Here is a 21,242-nt window from a genome sequence, read left to right as displayed (position 1 = left end):
ATGATATGTGTAAGCGTCTAACCCCGGCCGCTGGCGTCAGAGGCAAACGCCGAACTCGGAGCCAACCAAGCGTGTATCCAGCAGACAAACAAACAAACTGAAACGCCCTAGAAAGAAAAGACAAACAACTGTCACAATCCCGACACATACAAAGCCGGCACGAAATATCAAAACCCGTTATTAGAGAATGTGAAATAAAATAAACAGTAATTATCACGAAAGTTGAAACCCACCGTTCAAGCAGGCGCAATCCAAGCACATCTCGATCCTCGCCATGTCGCGGCGCACCGAATTCCCGCTCTGGACGCGACGGGGGCTCAACGGAAATTCGGCTGCTCTCTCATTGGTCAGAATAAGCGATTACCTGATTGGCTCTCGCGTGGCGCGCAGCTACATCATTGGACAAAATCATTACAGGAAGTCTAAAACTCTTCGGATAAGAAATATGACACATAACTAAAGAAACATTGGTACCGAACAATAGTAAATAATAAAATAGTCATTACAAATCAGTATCATAACTAAATAGCACTAAACACGCGACAACAAACCAAGGACATTATTGCAGCACAGGACGAATTTAGAGTTGCCACTTTCACTTCTGGTAGGCCCAGTATCCGCTCGCATAACATGTAAGCGGAAATCCGCTTACACCCTTCCTCCCTAACGCGAAGAAACTTCTCGATTATTTACACATACAATACAACGCATCGACCTACGAAAAAGGAACTTTTTTTTTTAACTGGACGGCTAAACATGTTCGGTCTCAACTGAATAACTCCGTATTGCAGCTCAGCTCGTGCGCTTCTCCATTCGCTAGAGAACTACCTAGGTGCCCATTGTACAGAGGTAACACTAAGGCTCGCTTGCAGCTGTTCTTACTACGATAGGAATCACAAGTCAAGTTATCGCCCAATGTCATTGCCTTTCACCCAGTATTAAACATTAAAAACGACAGCAGCACACAGCAGCTCTGTGTGATAGGTACCCACAACGGAAAATCACGGCGAATACCTGTCGGGAGGAATGACTACTCGTGTTGACCTACGCAATTCGGGACTGCGCATATCTGCGGTAACCTGAGTGTTCGCCACGTCGGGCGGCACCTCTGCTGCTCCAGTCGGAGCTGAACCTGCTATCGGTTCTGCGACTCCCTCTGGCATCTCACGTGTCTCACGCGCTGTCTCTGTCTGAACTGGGGGTGTCTGTGGGGCGAAAGATATGGCGAACGGATTCAGCAGGGACAGGGCCGGCGGTCCTGAGTCGTCAAGACTAGCGGCGTCAGCTGGTTGGCAACTAGGCCTACCTTCACACTGCGCACCACTTACCCTCTGATTGTCACTGACACCATCCATCCTCCTTCGGCCTGTCGGAAAGGTCAAGCCTGCTGCTGTCCCGACAGCCGGCTGTGGTCTCGCGGCGGGGTCCGCCCGTGAGACGGACGCTGTCGGTGCGGTCACCGGTGACTCACCTTCTCCGGTATCCACTCGAGGCTTCAACCTGTTGTGGTGTACGATGAGCGTAGACCTAGCTCCTTCTAGTCTGATCCTATAGTTCAGAGGACCGACCTGATCTACTACTACTGCTCTCTTCCAAGGACGCAAAAACTTATAATACTGACCGCGCGGAACGATTCCCTTGTGCAGATACACTTTGTCTCCAGGTAGGTAACTATTCTCATTTAGCTTTCTATCATAAATCTCCTTATTCTTCTGATGACTTCTGTTCGAGTTCTCTAGTGCTACTTTGTGCAGAGCACGCAGATTGGTCTGCAGCCTCTCTAGATACTCCGTGATGGGTCGGGTCCTGCACCGTGTAGGACCGGCGTACTCGGCATCGGCGGGCAGCCTTGGCTCCCTGCCAAAAAGTACGCAGTATGGTGACACGCCGAGGGAGCGGTGCACCTGACTGCGGAGCCCGAGCATCAAAAGGGGCAGGTGGATGTCCCAGTCTGAAAGCTCGTGATCCTCAAGGAATTTAGACAGCATACCAAGCACAGTACGATTGATTCTTTCACAGATTGAATTACCCATCGGATGGAATGCCGTGGTATGTGACTGCTCTATCCCCAGTAACTGGCACGTGAGCTTCATAACTTCCCCGGTGAAGCAGCCACCCAAATCCGAATGGATCGTCTTTGGTACCCCATATCGAGACACAAACTCTCTGACAAACGCCTGAGCTACCTCAGTCGCCTCTTGTGTCTTCAACGGAATACACTCTACAAATCGCGAAAAATGATCGATAACTACGAGCAAGTGTCTGTGCCCCTGCGACGTCACTGGCAGGCCAGACAAAATGTCGAACGCTACTACCTCCATGGGCGATGAGGCTGGCAGCTGGCCCAGGGACGCTCGCGGGGCGGGAACCGGCTTGTTCCGCTCGCCGCAGCGGTGACACGACTTACAGAACTTTTCTATATCTACAGCCATGCCGGGCCACCAGAACCTTAACCTAGCTTGAGCTAACAACTTATCACTAGCGAAATGACCTCCCGTGGGTCCGGCGTGCAGAGAAGTCAGCGCCCCTGAGATCAGACTCTTGGGCAGCACTACCTGTAGCTGATCAGAATCGCCAGGCCTTCTTCTGTACACGCGGAACAGAACTCCGCCCACCAGTCGCAATCTGGACCACTGCGACAAGTATTTGCGACACGACTGGGGTAGATCCTTAGCTTTAGGCTTGGTTCCCGCGGAGACGCACTTCGATATTTCCGCGATATCCTCATCCTTGTCTTGCTCCGAGCGAATGTAGCTGGTCGACCAATCGTCTGACCTTACCTGAAAGCAGTATTCAGTCTCTGGGTCCGTCTGACATGACTGATCAGTCTGCTCGTCTGGTCTGCGGGAGAGAGCGTCTGGCACTGTGTGGAGGGCGCCTGGGCGATACTCGATGGTGAAGTGGAACTGAGACAAGATCTGGAACCAGCGGGCAAGCATGCCAGTCGGGTTGCGGAAATTGAGCAGCCATCGGAGACTCGCGTGATCACTCCGTACTTTAAATTCCTTACCTTCCAGGTACGCAGAAAACTTTTGCACGAAGATCACTACCGCTAGCAGTTCTTTCTGAGTGGTACCGTAATTCATCTGCGATTTTGACAGCTTCTGACTCCCATACGCGATCACTTTCTCCACGCCACCCTGAACCTGTAGCAGCACGGCGCCCGCCTGGGTGTCAGAACTATCACAATCAAGAATAAAAGGACCTGCGTCTCGGCTGAAATCGGGCAGCGTCAGCACTGGGGCTTCACTGAGGGCTTTGCGAAGCCGGTCGAACGAGAACTGCGCCTCCTCTGACCACTGGAACTTCACGTCTTTCTGCAACAGCTTGAAGAGCGGTGCAGAGATGCTCGCAAAATTTTTGACAAATTTGCGCATGTAACCAGCCAGCCCTAGGAATGAGGAGAGCTGCTTGGCTGTCCGCGGAATCGGCCAGTCGCGCACTTTGCTCACACGGTCGGGGTCGAGAGACAAGCCACTCTCATCCACCACATGTCCCAAGAATTTGACACTCGAACGGAACAGGGAGCACTTTTCCAGATTGATCGTGAGACCGGCTCGGTGGAGCCTGTCTAGAACTAGCTCGAGCTTCTCAAGTGTCTCCTCGAACGTCTTACCACCCAAACAAACATCATCAAAGTAGGAATGACACGTGCCCTTGGGAAGATCGCGCAAAACAATATCGAGCATGCGGGCGCAGCTAGCCGCGGCACCATTGAGTCCCATCGGGAGCCGAAGGTGCTGCCAAGCGCCGAACGGGGTGACGATAGTCGTTTTAGGAAGATCCTCTTCTCTTACACCGATTTGAAAGTAACACATGCGAAGATCAAGCACACAGAACATTGCATTTCCACCCAGGGAATCTAGAATCGTGTCTATTCTGGGGACAGGATAAGCAGGCATCTTAGTCACAGCGTTAACCTTTCGGAGGTCAGCACAGATCCGGACTCGTCCATCTTTCTTTGCGACAAAGCATGCAGGACTACTCCAATATCCATTCGACTCTTCCAGAACCCCTAGATCCACCAAGCGTTGTATCTCGGCCCTTACCTTATCCTCCAGGAATGGTGGGACGCGATGGGGTGCTGAACGTATCGGCGGACTGTCACCTGTGTCGATGTGATGCTCCACCGCGGATGTGAAGCCCAACCGACCATCAAACATGTCACTATATTTGGTCAGCAGCTCGGTCACCTTCTCCTTCTGCTCCTTACTGAGGTCTGTGTCTGACAGGTCTATCTTTTCACGCCAATTGGGATCTGCGTCACCTGAAGGGACTGGAAACTCAGCCACGCCCACTTCCAGTCTACCGATCTCCGCACGCTTGGGGATCGTGACCGGCTCAGTTGTAATGTTTCTCACAATGCACGGAACACTCTGACCGTTTACCTGCACCATGGAAGGAACCAACTCGAGTCCCGGGACTTCAAGCAATGGCTCGCACAGTGCTGGCCCTCTGAAGTCGACGTTTGGAACAAAACCTGGAAAGAAAACCTCGTGTCCGGCCGGAACCGCGATGTCTCTCTGACAAATCACCTTACCCACCGAGAAGACTGAAGCGGAGATGGTTCTGACCATTTTCGCAGAGCTGAGGATCAGCTGACTCTTGGTGAGATCCAGAACACACGGTGTAGTGTATCGAGTACCTAGTGCATCGGGTGTCCGAGGCTCGGCATCGGGCCCCCGGTAATACGAGTGTGAGGCGGCCGCACCCTGCTCGGCTCCAGTCAGAGCCAGCAGTCGAGAGGCTCCGCCCGGCCGCACAGCACGACAGTGCCTTAGTGTTTTGCACCGCGAGTTTGTGAGAATACATCGGAACCCGGAGACGGCGGTGGACACTACATCTGGCGACGAGGATGAGATCCTGAATACTACCGACGATGAACGTCGAGGGGGTGTCGCCGCCAACTCCGTTCCTGGCGAGACCAGGAAAACCAGCACTGCCCTGGAGTGACTGGATTTTCAGTTTCCACAACTACCTGACTGCCCTGGGAGGTGAGGCCTACAGCACGGAGAGGAAGACGGCTCTCCTTCTGCACTGTGTCGGCGCCGAGGCGCAACGGGTGTACCGTACCCTACCGGTCCAGCCGAGGAGAGAAGACGAAGACGAGTTCCATGCGGCTGAGCGGCAGCTCGCCGAGTTTTATGAACCTCAGGTCAACGTGATCGCGGAGCGGTTCTTCTTCCGGCAGCGACGGCAAGAGTCGCACGAGCCGACGGCCGACTACGTGGCGGCGCTGCGCCGCCTGGCAGTAAACTGCTCGTTTGGACAAATGACAGACGCCATGATACGTGACCAAGTCGTGGAAGCAACAGTGCATCCGATTCTCCGCGAGCGTTTTCTGCAGGATAAGGGCCTGACCTTGGACCGCGTTCTGGAGATCGCCGAGGCATTCGAGCGATCCCGACGCGAGGCGACCGCCATGGCCGGGCCGGCGCGGCCCGCCGCCGACGGAGCGCAGTCACTGCATCAGATATCTGACGCTCGTCAGCGCCGCGGGCGCCGGCCCTGGCGACCCGCCCGGCGGCAAGACGACCGCCGCCCCGCCCCTGCCCAGTTGCAAGCCGACCGTCGCCCCGGACCTGCCCAGCTGCAACCGGACACGTGCCCCAGCTGCGGTCGGCGCCAGCACAATGAGCGCGGTCGGTGTCCCGCTACCGGGGCCAGGTGCAGGCAGTGTGGGCGGACGGGTCACTTTGCCGTGGTCTGCTGGTCTGGTGAACGGAACGACGACAGAAGGTGTCACGAGCTGACTGTTCTCTGCTGCGCCGTACCAAATACCGATAAGATGATGTGCGAAGTACAGATGGAGGTACCAGGTATCACGCAGACCGTGAATCTGCAAGTTGACACGGGTGCCACGGTGTCCGCTTTAGGACTCGGCATCGCCAGACGTCTCTTCAAAGGCAGTCGTCTCAATAGAACGTTTGCTCGTCTGTTCGGTTTTGGTCGACACCAGCTTCAAGTGCTTGGCACGCTGCCAGCGCTGGTGACCTACCGTGGACGGCGAGCCAACACAGAGTTCTTCATCATAGATTCCGACGGTGAAGAAGCCGTCATGGGACTGGACCTGCTGAAGCAGTTGGACGTAAACCTGCACCCCGCGAGTGGGGCAATCGATCAGCTGGCGGTCACTGGGAGCGCAGAAGTCCCGGAACCGCCACCGTCTCAGCCCGACCCTGGCGAGATATGCTCACTGACGACAGTCCGTGGCTACCAGCACAGGATTGTTCTCCGTCCTGATGCTGTACCGGTGCGTCACAAGCTCCGCCGTCTCCCGTATGCTGTTCGTGAAGAGGTCAGCCGCGAGCTGGACCGACTCCAGGAGGAAGGAGTCATCGAACCGGTCGAAGTCAGCGACTGGGCTCACCCGATGGTCGTCAGCAGGAAAAAGAACGGGAAGCTGCGCATCTGCGTGGATCTCAGGGACCTGAATCGACAGGTCATCGCCGAAGTTCATCCCCTGCCGACGGCAGAGGAGCTCCAAGACCAGCTGAAGGGCAACATCTTCACAGTTATCGACCTGCAGAGTGCATACCATCAGCTGGAGCTGGAGCCTGCTTCCCGTCAGCTCACCACGTTCCTGACTCACCGAGGCCTACGACGGTTCACGAGGGTTCCGTTTGGTCTGGTCTCGGCAGGATCTGCGTTCCAGAGATTGCTGGACAACCTGCTGGACGGCATCCCGGGATGTGTTCACTACATGGACGACGTTGCGGTCGTGGGAGTGTCACAGGAAGAACACGACGACCGTCTTCGGCGCGTCATGGCCCGACTGAAGGAGGCCAACTTGACAGTCAACAGAGAGAAGTCTGTGTTCAGCAAAGCAGCTGTCGACTTCTGTGGCTTCACGCTGTCTGCGTCGGGAGTCACACCACTGCAGTCACAGATCAAGGCCGTGACTGACGCACCACCGCCGGAGAACGCCAAGGAGCTGAAGTCGTTCCTGGGGATGTGTGGATGGTTTCTCAGGTTCGTCCCTGGGTACGCCGAGACCGTCCGTCCACTGTACCGGCTGCTGAAGAAGGGCACCAAGTTCGTCTGGGACGACACAGCGAACCGAGCTTTCAACGAGGTCAAGCTGAAGATAGCTGCAAGCCCGACACTGAAGCCGTTCGACCAGAGCCTGCCTACATTCGTCACATCCGACGGCAGCGGCAAGGGCGCTGGAGCTGTACTCACGCAGCTGAGCTCCGATGGAGAAGAAAACGCCGTAGCGTTCTGGTCTCGGGCGTTCACCCCTACCGAGCAGCGCTACTCAGTGTCTGAGCTGGAAGCACTGAGCGCTGTTCTCGCCGTGGAACACTGGAAACTGTATCTGTGGGGACGTCCGTTCACTCTCCGCAGAGATCATTCGGCGCTGCAGACACTGCTCTCGCCCAGCTTCTCGGGGAGAGCGGGCGCGAGGATCGCGCGCTGGCAGGCACGCCTGCTGCCGTATGCGTACACAGTCCAGTACGTGCCTGGCCGGAACCTAACTCCTGCAGCAGACGCCCTCTCCAGGATGCCAGTTCCTGCCGAAGAAGCGGACCTGCATGAAGACAGCTCCGCTGAAGAAGAGGTGATCGCTCTTCTGACAGATGAAGAGAGCGTGCTGACCGAGCAAGACGTCCGCACCGCGTCAGCTGCTGATCCTGAGCTGCAGCAGCTGCGTCATCAGATCAAGCGCGGCTGGCCGAGCAGCGCCAAGGCCTGCCCGGTTGAAGTCCAGCCGTACTTCAAGATGAGACACGAGTTGTGGGTGCGCAACGACGACGTCATCCTGAGAGGAGCCCAACAAGTTGTTGTGCCCGTTCAGCTCCGCCGCAGATACCTGGAGCTGGCGCACAGCGCGCACGACGGAATCGTCCGCATGAAACAGGCGCTGCGGAATCTGGCGTGGTGGCCCGGCATCAACCGTGAGGTGGAGGAGCTGTGCCGAAGTTGCGAGCGCTGCCAGCACAGCGACGCAGTCCTCTCCCAGCGCGCACGCCCTGCGCCCATGCAGCCAGTCGACCTGCCGGACCGCGCCTGGTCGAAACTGGGAATGGATATCGTTGGTCCAATCAACGGAGCACCAGCGACTGCCCGTTACGCCATCACTCTGATTGACTACAGAAGCAAATGGGCGGAAGTCTGCCTGACGTCATCGACTGAGACTGAAGACGTCATCAAGTTCTTGTCAACTGTGTGGGCCAAAGAGGGCTATCCCGACGAGATCGTGACGGACAATGGGCCCCAGTTCACGAGCAGGGAGTTCACTGCGTATCTGGCCGCCCGAGGGGTGAAGCACACCAAATCGTCCGTCTACTGGCCTAGAGGCAACTCCGCCGTAGAGCGCTTCAACAAAACGTTCAAGTCGTGGATCACAGACTGTCCACCAGCAGCGTTCATTGACGAGGTACGCAAGAGCCTGGCGGTGTATCGAGCCACCCCACACACGACAACTGGGAAGTCACCGTCAGAGCTCCTGCATGGACGACAGATGAGGCTGAACCTGCCTGTCATTCAGCCGTCAACACCAGGAGCCGACAGTGTGGCGTCTCGAGTTCGACGCCGACAGCAGTCCAACAAGAGGTCCTACGACCGCCGCCGTGGCGTGACGACGCCGCGCATCACTGAGGGCGACTACGTCTGCGTGAGACGGCAGGGACACCGCTCGAAGACGTCCTGTCGGTTCACGTCTCCGGTGCGAGTCACTGGGCGCGTCGGTCCCGCAACGTACCGTCTGGCTGACGGCCGGACCTGGAACGCCGCCCATCTGGCCCGTCTCCCATACGCGCCGGCGTCTCCCTCCGCATCTCCCCCCGCTGGGCCCGGCGAGACCACGTCGACCGCCACGACTTCCGAGGCCGACGCCGCTGGCCCGCTGACCTCGCTCGCCGCTGCTTCTCGCCCGTCGACCGAGACAGCTTGCGAGCCGTCGCCGGACGCCGCCGATGTGAGCGTGCAGCGTCCCAGGCGAAGCGACCGTGTCTGTAGACGACCGGACTACTACGTGTCGCAGTGATGCTGTTCCCTTTTTTTGCGAGAGGGGGGAATGTGTAGTGTATCGAGTACCTAGTGCATCGGGTGTCCGAGGCTCGGCATCGGGCCCCCGGTAATACGAGTGTGAGGCGGCCGCACCCTGCTCGGCTCCAGTCAGAGCCAGCAGTCGAGAGGCTCCGCCCGGCCGCACAGCACGACAGTGCCTTAGTGTTTTGCACCGCGAGTTTGTGAGAATACATCGGAACCCGGAGACGGCGGTGGACACTACACACGGGCACACGCCAAAGAACTCCAATCCCAACAAAACAGTGCAGTCAATCTGATCCGAAACATAGAATGGAACCACCACTACTTCTCCAGCAACTTTAACGGCAATCTGTGTACGACCGATCAGTGGTAGGGGGTCCCTGCTAACCGTGTGTGCCACTGTGGCCGTAGTGAAAAGGGGAGGGGCCTTGGGGAGCACATCAAAAACGGATTTGTGAATGATATTAATGCTGCTGCCGGTGTCCAACGTCACTGAACACGTCACACCTCCCACATCAGCGTCAAATGTCATGTCAGCATTCAAGTGGACTGTCCTCTCATCTGCTCGGGCTGCAACGACTGGGCCATCTGGGGCGGCTGCAACGGCTGCGGCCGCTGGTCCTGTGGTTTGGCATCCCACTGATGTGGACCTGGTCCCCGCTGGAACCCTGAGACTGGGGTCCGCTGCTGCTCGGGTCTGGGGTCGGGGCCGGGCCCAGCCCGCTGGGGGTTTACCTGCTGCGTGCACATCCGGGCCAAGTGTCCTTTGGTCCCACACACATGACACGGCAGGTGCCTTTGCCGACACCGCGCCTGGTTGTGACCGGGCCTCCCACAACAGAAGCAAGTACGGCCGCTGCTGGACACTGGGGGAGAACGAGCGCTTACCTGCGGACGCTCCAGTCGCGAGAGTTTCAATTCCAGCTCCTGAACTTTCCGACGAAGTAGGTCTGTCTCGTCTGTGGCCGCTACCTGCCGAACCGTCTGGCTCGCTGCCACCTTCGCGGCGCATGAGAGGTTTCTCACCTTTGCCACCGCACTGTCGAACGTCTGGATGCCCTCGCCTATTAGCGCTTGTTGATATGTCGGTGGCAGTGATTGGAGGAAGTAATTGTACAGCAAGGGGTCATGATCGGTATGCCGGGTGTCGGGAAATGCGCGACTGACTAGCCCTCGAAGCTTCACCACAAAAGCATCAAGGCTGTCATCTGTTGTGAGTCTCAAAGACCGGAGCTGGACCTGTGCCTCGACTTTGTCGCCGGAGGGGAAAGCCAGTTCCAATCTCTTGCACGCGTCGCCTACCTTCTTCTTGCACTCGGTCGGGAAGGCATCGTAGGCGTCCCTCGCAATTCCGGACAAGCACAGAGGCAGCAGAGCTACTTTTTTATCGTCATCCCATCCTTGTAGGACTGCAAACGTGTCAAAGTCCGCGATGAAACGAGAGACACTGCCCTTACCGGCGAAAGACGGCAGACCGACCGATAGTGACTGCGTCGCCATGCTGAATGTCAAATTTGGCACACTTCCAACGAAAAAAAAATCGGTAATGTAAGGGGAACCGCAGAGTCGTTAATACGGAAAGTAATTCAACAAGTTACGCTAAAATTAAATGCTCAAATTACTGCGAGAAAGGCGATGGAAAGGACGTTTTACAATGGAAAAAGAAATCGTAGAGCCAGTATTACCTCGTTACAGTGAGACCGCAACACTTTACCAGCAACCAACATCACACCTTCCCAAACCAAGCACAGACATGACACACAGTATCACCCTTGAAAAGTATCACCCTTATGAAACACCCTTGTCACCACTCATATCCCCAACCACCAAATGTTTATGTCCACGTCAGCCCAGTTTGGCACACCTCAGCTTCAAATGTCCACGTGCGTCTTCATAAGGGGGGGGGGGGGTAGTGCGCGCATTGTCACCGGAGAATACCACGCACGGCGTCCTCGACAGGGGGGGGGGGGAAGCACCTGAGTCTCCGGGGGGTCAGAAGGTGCTCGTGTCCGCAACAGGGGGGAGTGCACTCGTCCCAGTCTCCATCGGGAGTGGCCGGTAGTCCTCGGACCGCGAGGCAGGATTACCCGCTCCAACAATGGTCAAAGGGCGATCGCTTAGATCGGGTGACACAAACGTTCAGGCACATCCCGCTATCGGATAAGTCCGAACTGGATAGGTCTCACCGGCGTGTAGACGTTGAGCAGTCAGCTGTCGCGCTCGGAGAATCTTATACTGACGCCAGGTGTAGGCCGTCGAGCTCGGAGAATCCTACTGACGCCAGATGCAGGCCGTCAAGCTTAGGCCGTCGAGCTCAGAGCATCCCACCGCTGCCACCAGATGTAAGCGTCTAACCCCGGCCGCTGGCGTCAGAGGCAAACGCCGAACTCGGAGCCAACCAAGCGTGTATCCAGCAGACAAACAAACAAACTGAAACGCCCTAGAAAGAAAAGACAAACAACTGTCACAATCCCGACACATACAAAGCCGGCACGAAATATCAAAACCCGTTATTAGAGAATGTGAAATAAAATAAACAGTAATTATCACGAAAGTTGAAACCCACCGTTCAAGCAGGCGCAATCCAAGCACATCTCGATCCTCGCCATGTCGCGGCGCACCGAATTCCCGCTCTGGACGCGACGGGGGCTCAACGGAAATTCGGCTGCTCTCTCATTGGTCAGAATAAGCGATTACCTGATTGGCTCTCGCGTGGCGCGCAGCTACATCATTGGACAAAATCATTACAGGAAGTCTAAAACTCTTCGGATAAGAAATATGACACATAACTAAAGAAACATTGGTACCGAACAATAGTAAATAATAAAATAGTCATTACAAATCAGTATCATAACTAAATAGCACTAAACACGCGACATCAAACCAAGGACATTATTGCAGCACAGGACGAATTTAGAGTTGCCACTTTCACTTCTGGTAGGCCCAGTATCCGCTCGCATAACATGTAAGCGGAAATCCGCTTACATATGTACTCACGTGTAGTGTGTCAGCATAAATATGCATAATACAAAGCCATATTTGTACTAGATGGACGTCTTTCTTCAAGACTACCTCACCACACATATTTCAAAACTTGTTCATCGTAATCCGTGAAGCCTAGACTTTTCGCGTAACGTAACGCCTCGCGAAACGTTATGCGCTGGGAATTTCAGTCTTCTGGCTAAGATCGGCCCCGGGTCCCACGCCTTATTTGAAGATTCCCATGAGAGGACTTAAGTGGCTTCAGTGGGCCTCTTCCCGGCATCAGATGGTCCACACCGCCCACCGGCATCTGAGTAATTACGAATATTACGATGGCAAAGGGAGGGGGAGAAGGCATCCGTTTTACGCTGCCTTCCATTACTAGACTGCCACACTATCCTGCGACAACCCATGGCGGCGTCTAAGGACACCACCCAAACCCCTCGGGGCCTCACAAGTCACAACGGTCTGAGGACAGGACGTTGCGTCGGTATGTCTGACTTCATTACCTGGGCTACCACTTGAGTCCGAGGGCCGCGCACCTAGATCGACGGCACCAGACCAGATGAAGATACCAGACCTCAAAAAGTCTTTCATGTTAAAGTGAAGACGGTTTGGTCTTCAGACCCGTTGAGACGAAAGAAGGTCCTATTATTTCTGGTAGATAGGGTCAAATTGCCAACTTCTTGTGGTAGGTATTTACAACGCACGGTAGGCAAGCCCGTAAAGGACGGCACAAAACAACACATGATTGGTAGTGCCAATGGGCACTGGGAGTTGACACGTAGACTCTTGAAAAACTCGATGAAACGACTATTAAGTTTACTGACAATTTATTAATTACCGATATACGTAATATTGTTTAAAGAACACTTCACACTACGCAACTACGCGAAAAATTGGTACGCACGATACATTGATGCATCCAGCAATGAACAGAACTGACGATTTTGTTACGCTCAACGAAGAACAAAACAAGAAACAGAAAAAATATCTAACGCATTACTGGCTCCAAGGCACATGGCTATCACGTCACAACATGAATGTGCTTGTAAACCACCACATTTGATGTGAGTTTACAAGCATAAAAACTCTAGAATCCAAACCAATCTTTCACAATCAGCTGTCACTGGCCATCATTCGACATAACAAACAGCTCGAGTACTTCTGACGGAGCGTGAAATACACAAAAAATTCTCAATAAATCATACATGACTTACGCTATATGAGATACTAAGAAGGATGCCAACTGCAAGACGGTGTGGGCAATCACTTCTCGCGCACGTGATAGACACATGTTTATCAACACTCAACTCGCTCCATGACTTCAGGTAGCAGCGCTGTGCATACTCAGCCCCGTTCTGAGATATCGCACGTTTCGCCAGTCACGCAGACTTCAGACTTTCGTGTGAGGCACTCGACGTCACCCCCCCCCCCCTCTGTCACTCCCTCGTCTTACATACACGTGCACAGCCAAAGTCGGCGTCAGCATGACACACCCCCAGCAAATCACCTCTTGACGTCCTTGGTGTCATATCTACCGCCCATCCCACGGTATCTGGCCATATCGGCAACTTTGTCTTATCAACTGGCCAGTCATAACACTGGCGGATACGGTGGGCACGCGACTTGTCCGTGATTTTTAAAGCGACTCCTCAGTTTACGGTGAGACTTTGTTTGAGCTAAGAGTGCTGCGCAGTTGATACGTGGTCCCCCAGCTCGGCAACGACAGACCCGTCACAGGCGGTGGCGTCACATCTCTGCACGAGCGGACCTTCTGGCCCACCACGCACATTCTTGTCAAGAGAACGAGAAATCCTGCCTCAATAGGCACACCACGAGCTATAAGCCACAGCATCGGAAATGCACCAAACGACTTACCTCGACGTCTTCCCTTCCCTCGCCGCGCCAGATCCACCAGTACCCTCAATGACGTCACAAAATACATGGATGACATCATGAACGTGCGGGCAGCACGCGGCGCACGTCCAGCACACAGAACGTGGACCGGCACGTGGGACAAGGGCACTTGGAGGCGAGCCACGTTTCCGGCTGGTCCTGGTCCTGACGAGAGGCGAACCTGGCGACACAGCAGGGAGGGGGCTGATGTCTGGATTGGAATACTGACGCGACAGTGATGTTTCGACAATTAATGAGTTTGGGTGGTGAGAGTGTGTGAGTGAGTAAGCAAGCGAACGAGGAAAGAAGGGAGTATAGAGGAGAGAAGAGAGAAGAGGACAGGGTGAAGGAGAGGAGATGATAGATAAAGGGAAGAAGATATGAGGAATGAGGAGAGAAGGACTGGAACTGAGACAAAGACAGATGGACAGATCGAGAAAATGCAAATACAAAAAGGAAAATACGCAGACAAGCAATACAAACAAAATAGACAAGCACACAAACACTCAGAGACAGCCAAGCGAAGAAACAGTCATGAATAGGAAAGAAACTCAAGACTAATAACACGGAACAAAAATGATAGACGAACGCGTTTCGGCTAAATCACCGTCATCAGCGTCTAAAAGGAGAACAAGAGGCACACATCGAGCAAATATCACAGTTCAATCGTTTTGATTTTTACATACACTTTTAAACAAGCATGTGACAATGTGGTTACATTTCCTTTGACAAAGAGAAAATATCCTAAAAGAATCCTAAGAGAATAGCCACATTGTACAGTTTACACAGGTGTTGCACAATTCATATGTGGATGTTTGAAATGTCAAACAACGCCGCTGCTTTTGCCCACTTCATGAAACCAACCCTGACATTAATGGTATCACTCGTAGCAATAAACGCCGCTTCAGTAGCTTTTCTGTTGTCGCGATTACTACATGACGTGAGTACCTTTGCCCCGTCCCAGTATGGGAGATGGTTTGAGTTCTGAGCATGTAGAACAAACGCACTGTGTTGCATGTTATTTCGTAGGTCACGTCTGTGCTCTTTTAATCTCGTTCCAATACCCCTTCCCGTCTCCCCGATGTATTTCTTATTGCAAGACCCGCATGGAACCTGATATACAACGCTGTTGCCATTATCCTTTTTGTTACTTTCTCTATTTCTTGATAGCATGTCACCCACCTTTTTACCCGAAGTAAAGGACACTTTAAAACCTATAGTCTCGAGTTCTTTCGCAATCGTTGTGGCCGTGATCGAGTTCGGCATCGTGATGTATCGTTCGTCTTTTTTCTTGGTTTTTGTTGTTGAGGATCGTTTTCGTATGTTAAGGGCCTTTCGTTTAAGATCCAATAAATATCCTTTCGGATATTTCAGCTTCATGAAGGAAAGCATGATATGCTCGATCTCGTCATCCACATATTCTTTACTACAAATTCGGAAAGCACGTAGAAAAAATCCCAAGACAACACCACTCTTAACCCTATCACTATGTCCAGAATAGAAATGCACATATGACTCTTTGTTGGTTGGTTTTCGGTAAACTTTGAATTTCGCTCTATCATTACGTATAATCATCGTATCGAGGAACGCAATGGATCCCTGTTTTTCTTTCTCAAGAGTTCTCAAAGGATCTTGGGAGGGGGAGTGATTTGGACTCGCTACGTCGACGATGTCCTCGTGGTGACACCAAAAAGTCTCGACCTGGAGGTCAAGCTGCATGAACTCAATTCGCTGAATGAAAAGATTCAGTTCACTCTTGAGAAAAAAAAAACAGGGATCCATTGCGTTCCTCGATACGATGATTATACGTAATGATAGAGCGAAATTCAAAGTTTACCGAAAACCAACCAACAAAGAGTCATATGTGCATTTCTATTCTGGACATAGTGATAGGGTTAAGAGTGGTGTTGTTTTGGGATTTTTTCTACGTGCTTTCCGAATCTGTAGTAAAGAATATGTGGATGACGAGATCGAGCATATCATGCTTTCCTTCATGAAGCTGAAATATCCGAAAGGATATTTATTGGATCTTAAACGAAAGGCCCTTAACATACGAAAACGATCCTCAACAACAAAAACCAAGAAAAAAGACGAACGATACATCACGATGCCGAACTCGATCACGGCCACAACGATTGCGAAAGAACTCGAGACTATAGGTTTTAAAGTGTCCTTTACTACGGGTAAAAAGGTGGGTGACATGCTATCAAGAAATAGAGAAAGTAACAAAAAGGATAATGGCAACAGCGTTGTATATCAGGTTCCATGCGGGTCTTGCAATAAGAAATACATCGGGGAGACGGGAAGGGTTATTGGAACGAGATTAAAAGAGCACAGACGTGACCTACGAAATAACATGCAACACAGTGCGTTTGTTCTACATGCTCAGAACTCAAACCATCTCCCATACTGGGACGGGGCAAAGGTACTCACGTCATGTAGTAATCGCGACAACAGAAAAGCTACTGAAGCGGCGTTTATTGCTACGAGTGATACCATTAATGTCAGGGTTGGTTTCATGAAGTGGGCAAAAGCAGCGGCGTTGTTTGACATTTCAAACATCCACATATGAATTGTGCAACACCTGTGTAAACTGTACAATGTGGCTATTCTCTTAGGATTCTTTTAGGATATTTTCTCTTTGTCAAAGGAAATGTAACCACATTGTCACATGCTTGTTTAAAAGTGTATGTAAAAATCAAAACGATTGAACTGTGATATTTGCTCGATGTGTGCCTCTTGTTCTCCTTTTAGACGCTGATGACGGTGATTTAGCCGAAACGCGTTCGTCTATCACTTTTGTTCCGTGTTATTATACTTGTCTCAACTGAAATACAAACTCAAGACTCACCACTTTGCGAAGCAGTCCAGGCACCACATGGGTCGGCAGTTACACTCGCGGCAGGGCTCGCCCGGTCCCATCTGGCCACACTGTCGCGCCAGGCGCACGCCAGCGGGCACCTCGCCGCAGCCGATACACTGCTCCAGGTCCTGCCGGCCGACAGTCAGATGAAGGATTACTCCGGATGTGTGGGTTCGAAACCCAAGCGGGGGTGTTTTCGACAACAATATGATATTACGAAACATGTAAGCAATACCTAGCAGACCGATGGTTACTGCTTATTTTAACATGCATGGAGTTGGAGATTTGAAGTAATTCTTGAATCGAAGCATGAAAAAATATGTGAGATCAATTTAGATAAGAAACGGTCTAATGTTTACTGTAGCCATTTTAAGTCCAATGAAACAGCGGAGCAAGCCAAGAGGTAAACTGCCATCTAAATACGGTACCATATGAAGACTCGCAAATTACGAATAATCCTCCCCATTTCCAGGCCACCACCCGTGACCATGATTCCCCGGAGCCCCCGGCCGTCGGCGCTCCTTCCGCTCACCTCCGTTACCACCACGGGTAGGTTCTCGTGGACCACTCTGCGGAACGCGTCCACAAACCGCTCCGTCAGCGTCTGGTGGATCACCACGTTACGCAGGTTGCGCACGCGCCGGCCGAGTCGGTGACGCACCTCAGGCAGCTGCTCCGATGTCACTCTGCCGCACAGCAGGGTGGTGTTAGGTGCTTTAGTGATACTGGAACCAGAACATCTCTGAGCCTCCTGGCCGTCCCAGTAGAACAACGGTCTTGCAGACACCAGTCTCAAGGATAAGAATACAGTTCGACATCGCTTGTTCTATTGGCTCGCATTTTTTTTTTCATCAATACTGACTTGATACCAGCGTTCAGATACAGCACAAATAATATACCTATTTCCAGTAAAGTCTACACCAATTTGAGGCCAGGCATGTTTCTGTCTGGTGATTTGTCATTTTAGGGTGCATTTTTTCGTTTGGCATTCCTGAACATATACTTTAAGTACACATTTGTTCAAAATATCATTCTGTTGTCGGTACAGGTCTCGCGGGTTTTAGCGGTAGGTTTTGCACCTAGAAAATTTAGTGTACTTCAGGCTATATCTTCGTCTTAAGCTTTTAAGTGTTGAATATGCGATCGACTTGTTGGGTTTACAAGCCGGCCATGATCGTGTGAAATGGCTTCATCAATCATCGTAGATCGATTAGCTTCTGAGATATAACCGGAAATGTAAAAATGCAAAACCTACCGCTTAATCTCGCGCGACCTGTACCTCGGCAGAACTCCCTCACCCCACCAATCTCCACTCACCTAATAACAAAGTCGGGTACCGCCGGCCTCATGCTCACCACGCGGCACGTGACCGTCTGGCACGTGCGCTCGCTCAGCACGTGCGGCTCCGAGCTGGACTCCAGGTCCAGGTACACGTGGTCCACGTGCAGCAGATGCACCTTGTAGGGTGTCAGTTTGATGAGCCAGTTGTCAGTGATGATGACGCGGTGCGCGGCGACGGCGTCCGTGGCGAACTTGTCCACACTGCGGGGGACAGAGGGAATAGCTGTCAGTCGAGAGGACGGCGAGCTTGGTAGAACTGTGCCGTAGAGAAGCAATAGCCGTCAGTCTAGAGAGAAACGAACTCATCAAGGAGAGCATTGTAAAAAGAGAAGCAATGGAAGATATTCATATGACTGATTTGCTGAAAAAAAACATACACTAGTGCTAAGTGCGACTACCTTACATTCAACTTTTTTAGTTGGCGGAGTATTCAACAGATGCACGTCTCTACGCCCGCACAGGCAGCAACTGTCAACTATTCCCGCCCTGCTCTGACGCTCCGTCTCCACTCACCTGAGAAGCCCTCACGTCACGCCTCCGTGTCCGCTCACCTGCGGAACTCGCGGTTGACCTCGGAGGCCGTCTGACGCCACAGTCCGGTCTCACTGTACGAGGTGAGCACGCGCGCCAGCGGGTGGGAGTACCAGTCAGTGCGCCACCAGCGGTACCAGCACAGCAGCCCGGCAGCGGCCAGCAGCGCGCTGGCGATGACGGCGGCGATCTCCCAGCTGGCCAGCGGGCGCCCCGGCCCCTCCGCCGTCCACCACAGGCCCAGACAGTAGCCTGCCGTGGGGAACAGATGGTAAAGGGCGGTCTGAGCACACTGAGGCACGTTGTTCTGGTAGCTGGCTGAGGTTACACTACACCTCCACTGGAATTCTGTCATACCTCAGTAGAAATGAATGTCAGATGCATTCAGGGTGTTTTGTAATATTTTAGCATGGGTGTTAACAGGTCATAGGTGGGCATCATCCTTTCTCTGCCTTCACTTAGTCAGAGCAGAAATAATATTTCTGAATTATCAATCAGCAAAAAAGCCATTAGTGGTTGGTAGCAGTCAGTGGTAGGTAACACAAGTCAGGTTATTCCTGGACATGATCATTGACCAATAATGGTAAAATACAGCAGAGCACAAGCCATAGTTGAGCATTGGTTGCCTCACCAGCAGAATGGTAAGACAATTTTGAATTGAAAGCAAGGGTACATAAAGAAAAACATAATTCACATTTCCACAAAATGTATAGCACACTCACCTAGTGGTAGACAAAGGTGTGCAACTATATTGCATGTTGTTCTCTTCATGTGATAGTTCACAAAGTTTAGATGTTCAGATCCAAACAAGGATGCAAATAGTTTTTCAGCGGTAAGACCAGCTGTTATGAACTCAGTTGGAGGGAAGAGCTGACATAAAGCAAAAACAAAGTAGAACAGAGTCCAAAGCCCTGCAGAGGTATGTGCTATCATGGCTGCACTGCACTCAGTCCAAGTTCCTTATCTTCATAGATTGATACTTGTATTAGGCCTGAAAGGAGGAATAAATCAAATATTAGTTTACAGTGCACCCAACAGGTTGACATCTCTGATAATCGTACAAGTAATCATTGAGGAGGAAATTGGCCTGAAACTTGAGAGGAAGCTCAATTTATGCACAATTATATTCACAATATTACAATAGGTATTGACTATTGACAATGCTGAGTGCATTGCAGTGCTATTTTTAAGCATGCATCAATGATCAAAATGTCTCCTACCTGGCAGCTGTCTTTCCACCATAAGCAACAACAAGTCCAGTCCAGAATAGGCACATTTGGTCATAACAGTATAAAATGATGCACACTTCTCTGTAGGAACCAATTAGGGCTATGCTGCATCTGCATGGATCTGAGTGATGGATTGATGATCTCAGTGGATCTCAAAACAAACTGCAAATAAGGATCTATGATCTCATCAGATTCTGCATGAAATGTTTATCCCGGATCTACAATCTCATAGAATCTGACAATAGACCCAAACATGGATATTATGACATATGATACCAGTGGATTCCACCATGCACAACATTTGGATCCTTGTTCCCAAGTGTCTCAGGGTCAATAAAATATAGATGTGCAATCACGTAAAATTACTAAAACATAACTGTTGTGAGTTGTTACATTTTGGGGACTCTGCATTGTTAAAAAAATGAAGTAAGGATCCATGGTCTCACTAGATCTCAAGTCAAGCAAGAAATAAGCCTTGGATCTTCACTCAATAATAGATCTCATGATAATTTAAGAAGCCAGATTTACAATATCATCAAGTCTCAGATCAAGATCAGGATCCAATTCCATGCCCCGTGGGATCAGATCCCAGATTAAATCATTTTTCAGATTCATACCAGTTGGGGAAACTATGGTAAAATCTGCTATTTTTAGCAGTCTGCTATTTTTAGCAGAAATCTGCTAAAAATGGGTACGCATGTGACGTCATTGTACCCAAATATAGCAGATTTGGGTACGGCCCCATGCCCATACAAAAGCAGATCTGCTCCCTAATTGAAGCAAATGCGCATCAAATGCCTGGCAGATTCATGATTAGAATAGTGCTGAGAATGTCCTCTGATATTTTTGTTCAGATCCGACTATTTTCAAATAATGAATTTCAAAATAGTCGGATCTGAACAACAATAGCAGCGATCACTCTCAGCACTATTCTCATCATGAATCTGCCAGGCATTTGATGCGCATTTGCTTCAATTAGGGTGCAGATCTGCTTTTGTATGGGGCCGTACCCAAATCTGCTATATTTGGGTACGATGACGTCACATGCGTACCCATTTTTAGCAGATTTCTGCTAAAAATAGCAGACTGCTAAAAATAGCAGATTTTACCATAGTTTCCCCGACTGATACACTGGCAGTATTATACTTTGTTGATTTTCGGAGATCAAGCTGTTATTGTTATCATTAGGATTGATTGGAATGCAGATTGCAGAACAAGAATGGTCAGTGGTGAACGGTGAATAGTACACTTTAACATATTCTAAGTGCAGTGCAAAATCAAAATGTTACATATAAGCAATAAACCAAACCCAAATATAGCTTGATAACTTTAAAATTTATAACACAAAATATTTTTCACGGACACCACCCATTTTCTCCATTTTCTCAAATGTCGCAGCTGCG

General features: G+C 51.4%; 2 protein-coding genes across 6 annotated transcripts; both read right to left on the bottom strand.

The window, feature by feature from the left end:
* Positions 1-618: 618 nt before the first annotated feature.
* On the bottom strand, positions 619-3,790 carry LOC122363191. The gene is made up of 2 exons (XM_043332162.1): positions 3,240-3,790; positions 619-1,745 (listed from the first exon to the last, which is right to left on the bottom strand). Exons 1-2 carry the CDS (start codon positions 3,723-3,725, stop codon positions 1,002-1,004), a joined length of 1,230 nt encoding a protein of 409 aa, XP_043188097.1. The 5' UTR covers positions 3,726-3,790; the 3' UTR covers positions 619-1,001.
* A 9,002-nt stretch (positions 3,791-12,792) lies between these two features.
* Positions 12,793-21,242, bottom strand: LOC122363189 (E3 ubiquitin-protein ligase TM129-like). Of its 5 annotated transcripts, none has more exons than XM_043332156.1 (7): positions 21,203-21,242; positions 19,333-19,601; positions 18,631-18,862; positions 18,056-18,280; positions 17,271-17,424; positions 16,727-16,866; positions 12,793-14,056 (listed from the first exon to the last, which is right to left on the bottom strand). In XM_043332156.1, exons 2-7 carry the CDS (start codon positions 19,541-19,543, stop codon positions 13,933-13,935), a joined length of 1,086 nt encoding a protein of 361 aa, XP_043188091.1. In that variant the 5' UTR covers positions 19,544-19,601; positions 21,203-21,242; the 3' UTR covers positions 12,793-13,932. The 5 variants fall into 5 exon arrangements, with proteins under 5 accessions (XP_043188091.1, XP_043188092.1, XP_043188093.1 ...); XM_043332157.1 differs by having other exon boundaries at positions 21,168-21,206; XM_043332158.1 differs by lacking the exon at positions 21,203-21,242 and adding an exon at positions 21,149-21,191.

Source organism: Amphibalanus amphitrite, unplaced genomic scaffold, assembly GCF_019059575.1.
Source record: "Amphibalanus amphitrite isolate SeventyFive unplaced genomic scaffold, NRLGWU_Aamphi_draft 000609F_arrow, whole genome shotgun sequence".
Lineage (NCBI taxonomy): Eukaryota > Metazoa > Arthropoda > Thecostraca > Balanomorpha > Balanidae > Amphibalanus > Amphibalanus amphitrite.
This window is presented reverse-complemented; position numbering and strand designations above follow the sequence as displayed.